At 41.3% G+C, this 13668-nt stretch overlaps 2 protein-coding genes across 14 annotated transcripts in view; both read right to left on the bottom strand.

Moving 5' to 3' along the window:
* NIM1K (NIM1 serine/threonine protein kinase) overlaps positions 1-2760 on the bottom strand; it is a 69412-nt gene extending 66652 nt beyond the window's left edge. For 3 of the 6 annotated variants that reach the window (XM_082455916.1, XM_082455917.1, XM_082455918.1), the window contains exon 1: positions 2096-2277. Coding sequence is in view for 1 of the 6 variants with exons in the window: in XM_082455921.1 (XP_082312047.1) it covers positions 1302-1312 (11 nt within the window). In the remaining 5 variants the exon portion in view is untranslated. Of the gene's footprint in view, positions 1-1301; positions 1739-2095; positions 2278-2673 lie in introns of those variants that run through there. The other 3 variants (XM_082455919.1, XM_082455921.1, XM_082455920.1) reach the window with 3 other exon arrangements.
* Positions 2761-11546: 8786 nt separating this feature from the next.
* ZNF131 (zinc finger protein 131) overlaps positions 11547-13668 on the bottom strand; it is a 32668-nt gene continuing 30546 nt past the window's right edge. For all 8 annotated transcript variants that reach the window (XM_082455889.1, XM_082455890.1, XM_082455892.1 and 5 more), the window contains one exon: positions 11547-13413. In XM_082455889.1, the coding sequence (XP_082312015.1) occupies positions 12727-13413 (687 nt within the window). In that variant the 3' untranslated portion in view covers positions 11547-12726. The remainder of the gene's footprint in view (positions 13414-13668) is intronic.

A 13668-nucleotide genomic window follows, 5' to 3' on the forward strand; every position in this document is an offset into this window, starting at 1 on the left:
TTAGAACACGACTTGCCCGTCCATAAAACTGGTTAATATTCTTCAGTATACTGTATGATAATGGTTGAGCTATCTTTGAAGTTCTTGAGAAAAAAGTAATTTAAGAACTGTGATCTGATTAATTCAAATTGTAGACTATTGTCTTCATAAGAAATTTGAATATTTTCTTCTTTTCTTGAAATTTATAACTTCAATTCTAGAGAACTTTTTCTAGAATGACCATAGGAGGTGACAACCATAGACTGAGACTAATTTTATAAACAGTTTGTCTTTTCAACAACTGAAAGAAAATCAGCCAATGAATTAAGGCTCTTTAGTCCCTAGAGAAATACTGCAATGAGATTCAAAGAATGCAGTTGGATTTTACATTATATTTTAATTTTTAAGTTTCTTAAAATGGAACTAGATACTTGGCTGAAAACATTAAGCTACTAAGACAAATTCTTTTTTTTTTTTAACTGTAAGTCTAGGGGCTTTCAAATTTCCCAGTCATATGCTATCAATATGTAAATTTAATTTATAGGATTCAATGCTCAGGAATTGTGAATGTGTAAAAAATTAAGGTCCTTTAAAGACATCAACACTTACTAATAGAAGTATTTGAATGGGACCATTGCTCCGCCCAAATTAAGCCTTTTTAACTGAAAACTTAAGGCCAAACCTAGAGCATAAAGGGCTCTATGGCCTATCTGTAGTTATTACTGGGAAATTGAGATTTCACACAAAACTGTCTTTATTTTAAATGTAGTTGTTATTAGAAAAAAGCACACACCTCAAACTAAATATCAATCCACATTTTTTTCCTAGCACAGAATGAGGCCTCTCTGAAGGTTTTTACAGGCTTACCACTTAACAGTGGTCAAGCCAAAAATAAACCTATGAGGACTTTACTAGGCAATTCAACAGCACACAAAACACCAGTCCATGGAGAGCTGGACTTAGCTTTTTCCCTATTAGCCTCTTTCTGGGCCTCCCACTCACATTTCCCCATCTCCTAATTAGAAAGCTAATTAGGATTCCAAATTTAATGCTTAATGGGGAGAGAGATCTGGTCACAGGCCAGGATTCCTTTAACATCAAACACTCCTCCGCCTCCGTCCTTAGTGCAGAGAGCTGTGGGAAGAGAGCTGGGCCAGCGGGCCTGATTGGCTGGAGGGCAGTGTTTACTCTCAGTTGTCTGAGAGGGAAGATCTGTTTCACAAATTGCACACTCTGAAAAGGTAAAATTAAGGAACAACGATATGCCTTGGGCTTTTAGTACTTTAAAGAAACAAGTATCTTACAGGCTCGATTATTATTACCATGGTAACATGAGGCGACGTGGGGAGATCTCCTCAAGAACAGTTCCTGGATCCAGCCAGGCAGCCTCTCAACAGTGCCGGGCGACTTCTTCAGTTACCATGGCAACCAAAATTAGAAGTGCTTTTGCAACACTAACAGAAACCATCTTTTGAAGCTCTTCTGTGAATCAAATTGAATACTGATGATGCAAACTTGAGTGATACATATTTTTCAAACATTAAAAAAAAATCATATTGCCATAAACAAATACTCGTTTTAGATTCCCCTTTGCAATCTTGACTTAACTTGGAATCGATTTTTCGGTCTGGTTTTGTTTGTTTCCCTTTTGGATTCCCGCGGCCTCGAGTGCAAAGGCGATTTGTTTAACTTCCAAAATTGCACGGGTGAGAGCTTAGAATGTGGTTCCTTCGCTCTCGGTTTGAAACGGGGTGAGGAATGGGGTGGGGGAGGGTGGGTCTAACAGAGAGCCCTCTTGTCTAATAAAGTCGGGAGGACGAAAACGGGGAGGGGGTGGGGAGACAGGCCGGGAGGGACGGCGGAGGAGGGAGAGAGAGAAGGGAAGAAAAAAAGTGCAGAGGGCTGAACCTCCGCTACCCTTATTAGGGCTAGGAGCTCCTTTATCTGTTGCCTGGACCTCTCCATCCGCTCCGATCTTGTGTCAGGCACACAAAGCTGATCGGAGACGGCATTTTAAAGACCCTGTTGCGATCCTCTCCGGGTCGCATCGCCCAATCCTCGAGCTCCTAATATTGCTGAAGGGACCTCAGGGAGGAGGAGACAGGTTCTTCCTTACTTGTACAGTCTTTCAAAAGAAGCGTTTTTCTTTCGGGCGCGTCGTGGCGTGGGGTGTGGTGGAGGGTTCCTTCCTCTGGGCCACAGCCGTTCACTGTCAGTTCCCTCCACTGCCCACTGCCAGCCGGGGTCACGCAGGTCCCCGGCCCTCGATACAAACTCTCGAGCTCTGGGCTTGCGCCCGGGAGCGCTGGTGGCGCGCAGCTGGTGTGCGCGGGGCGAGGCTCAGGGCGCGCCCCCAGACACGGGTGCCCGCACCAAGCCGGGACTCCGGGACACAGGCGCACACGCCCCCGGGAGCACGACCCCGGGCACGGGCCCCACGCGCCGGCACACCCCGGTCTCCGCCTCCAACGCGCTCTCCTCCCAGGCGCGCTGGGCCTGGGAGGGGGCGCCCCTAAAAAGCACCTAACCTTCTCCTAACCCCAAGTCGCCCACCCCCGCCAGGAGTTGTGTCTCTCTTTCCCCTCGGGTCACGGGGAGGAGAGGCGTCCCTCCTCAGCACCCAGGTCGGCAGCCTGGCGGAGGAAGGGGCTGCCGGGTGGGGTGCTGGCTGCGAGCCCCGCGGGCCTCGCTTACCTTGGTGGCGAGCTCCTCTCGGGGTCGGCTGCGCGGCGCCCGGCCAGGCGCTCCCGGTGGTTGGCGCGCGCGCGGACGGTGCGTGGGTGCCGGGGCGCCGCGGCCGCGCTGTAGGCTCCCGGAGCTGTCAGGGGTGGCCGACCTGACGGACGGCGGCCGCGGCAAACCCCGCCCACCGGCCCAGCCCGGGCTCCTCCAAGGGGACCCATTCGCCCCGCAGCGTTTCCCGAAGGACCAATCCGGAGCGGGGGGCTGGCCCGGCGCAGGGGGGAAGGGGAGGCCCGCGGGGTACCGGGACACGGGCCTGGACCTCTTAGGTCGGTTTCTATGGTAGCCAGGAGGGAGGGGCTAGAGGGAGTGGGGCGCGCGGCGCGGGGACACCCGTCGCAGACACTCGAGGAGGGCGTTTGGCCCTGCCGCAGAGAGGACGCCGCCTAGAGCACGGATGCGAAGTGGCCGCACAACCGAAAGAGGGTTGACACAGCTCCCATCAACTCACGCTTCGACCTGAGCCGCTCCAGCCTCTGGATAAAAAAGGTTTCCGTGTCCTAGGGAGACAGCGGCCCAGTAATCTTCCTAACAGAACGGGGTTTTCTAGCACACCACAGTGACGGCTCCTTCAGGTGAGTATGGCAGGGTTTAGGCTCTGCAGAAATAAGCGCTAATGCCACCCTCAGAGCGGAGTCCTTGCATATATTAGGCCCTGTTCCTTTGGTGCCACTTAGGCAGTGGACCCCTAATTTCCTGTGTACTCCGCAGCTATGACTCTCTGGCTAATGGTAGGTGCCAAATATTTTTCCAGTTTACAAACAAGGAGGGAATGCGATTCACCGAATACTAAAGCATAGAGATGATTTATTGAAGTTCAAGTCCTTCATTCTACAGAGGAGGAAATCGAAGTCGGAGAGGTCAATTAACTTAACAAGGGCCACACAGCTAGTTAATGGCAGAGCCATGATTAGGGGCCCTAAGTCACAGCTCAGTGAACACTCTTTCCTCCTCCTCCTGTTGTGGCATCCTCAATTCATGATTACCAGGGTGTATTTACAAAATCGAAAGAGCTGAGGAGAAAAATAACCTAAGTTTAAAACCCTTTTATGGTAGAAATTAGGGTATCCAAAGATTCCTTTTTTCACTACTTGCCAGGAACTGTGACACTTTCACAAAGAGTAACCGATTAAATCCTCACAATAACCTTTTTAGTTAGGTGCTCTTATTACCATCCCTGTTTTGATAGATGAGGAAACTGAGGCCCAGAAACGTTATTTGACTTGCTCAAGGTCACACAGCTGTCCGGTGCTGGTGCTGGGATTCAAACCTGGTAGTCTGACTCGAGTCTGCAGCTCTTCCTTACTACCCTCTGCTGCCTCTTTGTATGATGATTAAAGGGGCCAGAACAGGAAAGGCAAGAAATAAAACCTTGGACAGCTCCACAGACTGACCATTGAGATTGGCAGGAAAACCAAGAGAACCTAGAATTGCTTCCTTGTTTTGTAAGAGTGGTCATCTACCTGTGTAGGATAAAGGTTCTCTGTGAGAAAAGTGTGACTTTAAAGGGAGGACTTCTCAAAAGACAAAAGGACGTTTTTTAAAAGGAGTAATTTTGGGACTTCCCTGGTGGCGCAGTGGTAGAGAATCCGCCTGCCAATGCATGGGACATGGGTTCGAGCCCTGGTCAGGGAAGAGCCCACATGCCACAGAGCAACTAAGCCCGTGTGCCACAACTACTGAGCCTGTGCTCTAGAGCCTGCGAGGCACAACTACTGAAGCCCACGTGCCTAGAGCCTGTGCTCCACAGCAGGAGAAGCCACTGCAATGAGAAGCCCACGCACCACAACAAAGAGTAGTCCCCACTCGCCGCAACTAGAGAAAGCCTGTGCGCAGCAACGAAGACCCAACGCAGCCAAAAATAAATAAATAAAAATTTTAAAAAAATAGAGTAATCTTAATACATGCCGTCAGTCTCTCTAAAACAATAAAATACAGGATAAATCATCATTGCATATTTTAAAAATATAAAATACTCCTTGAATCCTACACGACAATACACAGAACAGGATTTCATAAAGAAACTGCCTAGATACCAAGAGCCTCAAACTCCCAACCTGACATGTACTCTGTCATAGGCCCTCCCACCGTGTACCCGTAGAGCACCAGAGGGCAAAGCCGATGCTCGATTCTAGAGAATTAAGAGGTTACTGAAAACTTTAGGCTATCATAGAAAAGGAAAACTTAAAACTCAGCATCAGAAACCACTTCACTTAAAGTCCATTGGCCAGACTCCATTCCAGGAGCCCCCTATACCCCAATTTCTCTTGCAGACATGCTGCTAGCGGCTGCTCCCTTTCAAATCATAAACCCTTCCTTCATGCCTTCCCTTCCCTTGGGAGTCCCGGGATACCCAGCCATACAGGGCTGACCTCATGGTTCAATTCCCTTCACTTGAAAAAAGTGTTGTTTTTCTCCTAGAAAGGGCCATTCAACAATAGGTTGATTACAATGTAACAGTAATATATAGAGGTTAACATTTCTTGTTTTGAATAGTATGGGGAAATATTTTCAACATGTTAAGTGAAAGCAAAAGTTACAAAACAGAATGACACAAATTTGTGATATATATAACTAGAAGGAACTACACCAGACATTGGAAATGTTTTTGGTTATGTGGCAGAATCTCAGGTGATTTAAATGATCTTAATACTTTCCAGTGCTGTTTGCATTTTCTACAATGGGTGTATATGTCAGAAAAAAATTTTAATGTCAGAAAAATATTATTTTCCAAAAGAATTGATGAAACTGTAAGACCTATAAAGACAGTATAGACAGTTTCATGTTATTGCAGAGCTCATTAAAATGTAGTTTGCTAAACCCTGCTCCCTTGTGTTAGCGGAAAAGAAGTCAAATACATTCTTAGGAACAACAGACTCTAATGCAGGAGGTCCTTGTTCTATACTTTGAGTAACATTGACAGTGGCTAAAAGTTTAGATTTTTGAGTCATAAAGCTACACCTTGACTCCTAGCTCTGTTACTTACTACTTATATGACACTCTGGTTTCAAGCACCTTCTAGCCTGTTTCCTCACCTGTAATCTGGGAGTTGTGAGAATTGAGACAAAGTTTCTGGAAAACAGTAAACTAGGTTCTGTTAATCTGGAGTCCATGCGCTCAGGTGGTAGGCAGGAGGATCCCCCATTGACAATGTATGTCTACTCCTTTCATCACAGTCTCTAAGTAGTTGGGGCCCAAACGTCAGAACCTCCTCTAATAAATGCCTAATAAATGGTAGCTATTATTTTTATTTCAGGTTTTGAGGGATCTTTCCACCTTTAGTGCTGTTCTAGGGCATATAGGGACATTCTACTCTAATTTTCTGGTCATTAAGTTACCTGATACATAGCATCCCTATTGAATGTGAACCTGGGCTATTCATGGGGTTTTCCTACCTCCACTCTCCTTTCTCTCTCCTGGTAGGGATATTTGACATATCTTGGGAGCAGACACAGAGCAAAAGTTTTCTAAGACTGCATATTGCTGTAGAGTTGAACCTGTAACTCAAAAGGTATATCCTGTTCCAGGAAAATTTGTTTTATTTATGCTGTTAAGGTTCTGTGTGCTACCTGAGTCTGAGACTTCATGTCTTACAGACAATTCAGAAACATTCTCAGACAATAGCTCTTTGAATATGATCCCTGTCCCACGTTTATCTTTCTTTCAGGTTTTCCAATTGAACATTATGTGTCAGACCCCCTCATTCTATCTCATGCCTTTTTTCATATTTTCCAGATTTTTACCTTCTGTTTACCTTCTTTCACATTCTGGGTAATGTCTTCAGCTCTATCTTCTATTTCACAAATTCTCTCTGTGCTGTAATTAATCAGCTGTTTAATCTGCACACTGACTTTATAAGCCTTGACAATGCAAATATAATGAGCAAATCAAATTGAGTCACTGACAATTAGTATTTATTAAAATCCCTTTTCCCTTAATTTTATAGGAACCTTTAAAGGACTAGTAGTAAAGAAACATTTATCTGAGGTTTATCCATGTATTCTGCTTCCCTTCTTATTTCTGTTAAATTCAAGCAAAATTAAACCAAAAGAATTGAGACTACCATGGCAATTCTGTTTTTAAAAATTCTCTCTCTCTCTCTCTCTCTCTCTCGTGCATATGTATATGGACAGATATTCATGTAATGTTAACAATAGTTATTTCTGATGAATGGGTCTTGGAGTAGTTTTTAACTTTCTTATTTTTCTAAAATAGGTGAATCTTCTACTTGAGCAAGTATAATTGAACAACAACAACAAAGTAGAAAAAAAGGTTGTAAATTTCAGCAGCTGAGTGAGGTGCCACTACTCCTTCTGCCAGTCAGCTTAAATTCTATTGATATACTGGGTACTTTAATTCACTTTAGACTTTCCTGCCTTATCATTTAGTCATTAATGTTCAATATTGAGCTTTCTTCCTAAAGGTAAAGTACAACAGAGAAAAGACAGAGAGGGAGGAGGGGGGGAGGGGAGAGAGAAAAAAACCCAAATTGTGATCTTGAGACATTTTCATATAAAAAGTTTTCATTATAAAAGTAATTTTCATTAAAAAATTTGAGTTGCTGAGATTCCCACTATAGTAGCAACTATACCCCAAACTTTTCTTGCCTATGTAGCCAAGTATAGCAATAAGTGTGATAGTTTCTTATAATCAGCACTTGGGTGTTCTTTACAGTTGGACAGTGGACAGATGAGGCCCATTGATCCTGTAGGGAAATTATCTCATGAAAAGTTGTCAGAATCAAATAGTTACTTTTGTTTGATTTTTGACTTTAGTTTTTCATAAGCACCATTTCAACTGGACTAGGGTTCTGAACCCCTATTATTCCCTCCATAGTGTTTCCTAGCTGTATCTAATTGATAACTATTATTTCAGAGGACACAGTTACTGCTCTAACATGGGTGGTCTACCAAACCCCCAACCAGTTAATGATCTAGCTCTTCTCTTAGGTGAATTCATACATTGACATTTGCTCCTCAGCAGATAATTAGCTATCGTTTTGTCTCTAAAGTATATTTGAGTTACCCAGTGGAAGCAAAATTATTCAATTATTGTGATTTTCCAGTTTCTAATTTCTTATTATTCTCTAACATTTCATGTCTTTGTGGCATTTTCATTTCAGAAACATTATGAAGGCAATTCATTACTGAGAATACGTAGAATGCTCTTGAAACAAAAAAATCCAAGACTGTTGTCTTAGTCCAGTCCATTACATGAATAGTAAACACGAACAACAGGTAACAAGATATTTTGAGTAGCACCTGACTACGCTACAAAAAAATGAGACCCTCAAAACAAGTTAATGCCATTGGCTAGTCATTTGCGCTTCCTTTAAGTACTCTGTGTCAGCCATTCTCCAGGTGTGGTTCCAAGACTAAACCCAGTGTATTACCTGGGAAGGTTAGGAATGCATTCTTGGGTCCTAACCCAGACCAATTGAATTGTGCATTTTAACAAAATGCTGATGCACGCTGTTGTTGCAGAACCATTGCCTAGATGGTGTGGTCTCAAGGCAAGGAGACTGGCAAGGAGCTACCAAAAGGCAATTTGCTCCTTGTGTTTTGCCACCTTTTCTGATCTCCTGTTCCCCCACCCTAACCCCATCAAGGGCTGATGTAAATTACAAAAGGAAAATGGGTGTTTTACTTATGCTCTGTGCAATCCAATATTGTCAGCCACAAAGAGATCTCATACAGAGGTAACTGTATTTTAGTGATCAAGGCTGTAGTCTGTGGAGTCTGACTCCCTGGTTTCAGATATTGGCCCCACTATCTACCAGCTATTTCTTATCTCCTCTTAGTTTCCTCTATTTGTAAAATGATAGCTAATAATGTTAATTACCTCATGAGGTCATTGAGATGATTAAATGTAAAGTGCTTGGCATATAATAAGTGATTCATAAATGACGCTATTCTGTTACAAGATTTTTCTCTCCTAGGCTGTATTTTGGTACAAATATCAAGGTGGGCATCACTTCAGTTGTATAATTATGTGTCATATTTAGTGCCGTATTAGGTTGTGAGAAAGTTGAGGAGAAAAAAATTACGAATTCACATGCTGCCTTCCTATGTACCATGTCAACAGAATTAATGAAGTAACATTTATAGAACATGGAGTAGTTTAAAGATATTCTGTAAATTCAGCATACATTTATGATAATGACAGCCTCTACATTTATGGTTTTAAAGCAATACACTTCTAGGCCTCCAAATATAATGGATCTCATTAATTGGTGGTGATAGTTTTAATTCCTTCTGCTTCTCACTTGAATGCTTTATGACAAATTCTTTAAGAGCCATGGCACAGCTCAGCACATTACACATGAAAAACATTCAGCTTAGGTTTCTCTCTCCTGATATAACACAGTGGTCAGTGTTAATAAATTCAAAGCTATTATGTTACCTCCAACAAAATCAGGCTAAACTTTTAAGAGGTCATTTACTTGTAATTTTACATGACAGTTATAAAAAAAACTGTTTCCATGTGAATACTTTAAAGACCATCTGTTTGGTCTTTAATTGTTCATTTGTTCGTTTAGAACAATCAAGCCATGTTGAAGATGTGCATTAAAATCCACTTGATTTACTGGCTGACACTCTATCTACATCTAGGCCTCAGTCAATACTGTTTGCTTATTCTAAGTATAAAGTGGGTAATTAGTCTAGAAGACTCTCATGGACTTTTTTAATCTTGAAACATTACTTCAAAACTGAATGTAGTTGGAGCAGAAGCACTTACCTTTCCATGAAAATATTTCTACTTTCAATAGTAGGATGAGGATGGCAGCCTTTTAAAATGGTAAGACTGTAAGATCCTTCTGTTTTTGTACATACCCAAAAGATTTCTAGATTTTAAATGTATTGATATTAGGGTTCAGTTAGTTTTCCTTTGAATCTCAGATGATACATACGGTATAATAAAAAAATATGTATCCAGTCTTTGTCCCTGGTTCCTGGCACTAAGCTCCTAGAACCCTTGCAATTTCCTGAATTAGGTCTTCTGTTTAACAAGCCCATACCTGAGTTTATGTAATGAGGTGACTCTAGGCTCTGGTCACCAGAGGAATCAACCATATGAATTAGAGGGCTAGAACTATCAGCCCCACCCCCAAGATCTCCAGGGAAGTAGGAGGGGCTGGAGAGAGTTCAATAATCAATGGCCAATGACTTAATCATGTCCGTAATGAAACTTAAGTAAACAGTGTTAAAAGGAGCATCTGGGTAAACACATCCATGTGCTGGGAGGGTGGAGCACCAGGACAGGACAGGGAAGTGCTGCACACTTCTCCCCCCACTTGGCCCTATGCAGGGCCTTCCTCCCATCTGTTCCTGGTTTGTAGCCTTTGTAATAAAACTACACTCCTAAGTACAGTGCCTTCCTGAATTCTGGGTCATTCTAGCACATTATTGAACCTGGGAGGGGGTGAGAACACCTAATTTGTAGTCGGCCAGGCAGAAGTGTGGGTACCCTGGGGATTCTATTGTCGGCTGGTGTCTGAAGTGGGGGCAATCTTGTGGTACTTCTAACTTCTGGAATCTACGTTCACTCTTGGTACTGTCAGAATCGAAGGAAACCCAGTTGGTGTCATATCATCAAAGAACTGCTGTTGAACAGTGGAGTAGGGGAGACAGAAGAGGCTCTCCTATCATTCTCCAGTGCTCTTGGGATTCCTATGATGACCAATGTCTGGCACTACTGCCCAGGTGTCACACTGTAGACCTAGCTAAAAACTCCAGTAGGAGTAAAGTGAGAGGAACAAAATATCCAGTTCAGTACTTCAATATACATCATGGGTTTTAATAGCTGTTACATGTAAAATGCTTTATGAACTGCAAAGTCCTAGTCCACCTAAGGTTTACCACCAGCGGGTAGCTTTCTCTCTTCTGCAATCAAATTTACTGGCATTTGGAGCACACTGATACAGCCTTCACACCTTTTGGGAAAAGTAAAATGAACTATACCTGTCCCTCAAACCTGTTCTGAAAGGCCTTGCCAAATCTAAAAACTCAAATGATAATTTTAATGCTTTGCTGTGCCTTTGTGCCTGATCTCTACCTTGTGGTCAGGGCTCTTGAAAGATGATGTTTAAAAATAAACCTTGTTTCATACCTTGGCTTAAGGGCACAGCATGAGCTATTTTCAGCATTCAAAATTCACTAGATACTAACTAGTAATTTATATACTTGAGACCACTGTATCTGTCAGGAATTTAAACATTTCTTTAAACTACAACTAACTCAGGAACGTGGACATCTTAAGGCAAACTGAAAAATTCAATATGATATAATTCTATCATTAGTATTTTCTGACTTCAAAAAAAGAAAAAAATATATATATATACATATAAATAAAAATATAAGCTTTGTAGCAGATACCCAACTGCCAAAGAGAAGAGACTTGGAAATGTTCATACACTTTGATCCTAAAATAAAAACAACCTTCTAATTCCTATTATCTTTAAATCCATGACTTCTCCAGTTGTGGGAAGCCATCCTCTTCAGTATATTTCATAAATGTGATACCATTTAACATCAGCATTACTAAAAGTCATGTTGATCTTTTAAATTTAACACACTAGTAAGTGGAGAAAGTATTTTTAAAATAGGCTGTACTAAAATTCCATTGGCTATTGTGTTCCACCATATAGAAAAGCAAATATCAACCTCTTCCTCCTTCCTTTCTTTAGAACTGATTTTTGGGGACTGGAGATGTGTACTGAGAATTTTATATCTCAATTCGTGTATCAGTCATGTTAATACAGATGAGAAGACATCTCTGACCACAAACCAACTTCCACACTGGTAAGGTGAAAAAAGAGTCATGAACACATAATTTTAAAGTTTACTTTAAAAATGTAAATATCTCCCAATATTTAACAGGTAAAGAAAATAGCATATTGGTGTATGTGGTTGTTATATTTTATTTTCCAAGTAATACTGATTAAAAATATTTACACACCTACTTTTAAGTCCACAGTTTAGCACTCTTATTTGTATGGCTTTAAAAGTTATAGCACAAGATCTTTACATTAAGGATTGGGGAAAAAGATTCATTCAAAACAAAGCCTGATATATTATATACATGTTTTTCTCTGTACTTTATTTTAAATACATTAACTTTTAAGTGATGCTCATCTTTTTTTCATCTGGTGGTAAAATACTAGTGCAACTTTTCTTCAAAATAAAGTTTACCACAGATATAAGTGAATTTTCCCAATTGAAAATGGCCCTTCAGCTGCCATTAAATGTAATTTCTCAATCTAACTGAAGTGAAAAAGAACTGGTAGCTGTCATTGTAAGGAAAATATAGAGTGCTACAGCATGACCTACATTGCTCCTTGCAACATAAACTCTCAAAGAACCAGAGGCGCTTTACAGTTTAGTTGAGTTTGAAAAGGCACATGGGTGTGGTTGGTTTTTAAACATTCTAGAAATTTGCCGCCACCACCACCGTTTCTGTTGCAGAGATGACATCTGTGACTGTCAGGGTAGACAAGAGTGTTGTTCAAGCTAAAGAAAGCCAGAAGCCAAAATTTAACTGCACAGTAACAATGCACTTTTCTTCATGCAGCCTTGTGTTTCCTATATATTCAAATGTTCTAACATGCATTAGAATACATAAACTTGTATTCTAATGATTTTACGTTTGATTTTACAATATGGGGAAAAAAAAACTTGAGGAAGGACATGACTGGGCAAAGAGAGAAGGGAGAACCCTTACCACAATGAAAATAGATACATTCGTACCCAACTATATAATAAGAATATAATCCGTTTCAGTTTTCCAGAAATATACTTCTCAAAGTTTCCCATTCACTTATGGGAAAGATCCCTCCTCTGTGGCATCAAGTGGGGGAAAATCAGTTTGTTTCAATAGAAACAGTCCAACACAACAGGAAAGAGCTTAACTTTGGTCCACGTGTCTGTTAGCTTAAGGACAGTCACACTGCCCATCATCAGTTCAAAAACTCAACACATAAATTTAAAAATATATTCATTTGTTATTTCATTCTAAAACTGGCATAGGTGTTCTGTTCTCATTTCCTGACTTTTCAGCTTGGGAATCCACTGTTGATTTGGTCTCTAAACCCTCAGCATCTTCGTGATCTTCTCTGGTCGCCTCAGCAGCATCTGCTTGCGTAGGCTCTCTCTCCTCTTGGTTCATGATTTCAGGGGTCACTTGATCCAAGTCTGCTTCTAGAAGCTCAGTTTGTACTTCCATTGGCATCTGATTTACCCGTTCAACATGCAGCTCCTCTACATGTACTTCTGTACCTTCTTCAGTCTGAATTCGACCCACTTCTAGATAACTTACCTGGACCTGTTCTGGAAGCTCATTCATATGTGAATCGTGCACTTGGCTGTCCTGGAGCAGATCTGGGTGGACCTGTTCCACAGTCACTTGTGCTGAATCCACTTGAACCTGAAGCAATGGTAACACGTGCACCTTCCCAACTTGTTCTATAATAGTCATTGATGTCACAGGTTCAGTTTGCACACGTGTTTCTACTGAAAGAACTTCTTCAGTTACTAGACGCTCTGAAATATTATGAGCATCACTGAGATGCCTCCTTAATTCATTTCCTTGCATAAACCACAAGTCACACAAAGTACAATGGTTGGGTTTATCTCCAGTGTGTATTACCAAATGATCTTTGAACTGGTCCCAGCTGTTAAACACACTATTACAGACCTGAAATAACCAAACATTTGGTGTTAACACTTATATTCAAACTGAAGGAAATATGGATGCATTTATTCTCTATAAGAAAAAAGTTGAAGATTTTTCTGAAAATGTTATAAATATGACATCTGTAACATAGTCTAAGGGAATTTCATAATTCTTTTGTTTATTTGATCTTTTACCTGATTAGCTAACAACTTAAATCCTTTTGGGGAAACATTTTAATATTGTCTATATTAAAGGACTATAAAGTAACACTATTAT

The sequence above is a fragment of the Balaenoptera physalus genome (assembly GCF_965194825.1).
Source record: "Balaenoptera physalus genome assembly, chromosome: 3".
Taxonomy (NCBI): domain Eukaryota; kingdom Metazoa; phylum Chordata; class Mammalia; order Artiodactyla; family Balaenopteridae; genus Balaenoptera; species Balaenoptera physalus.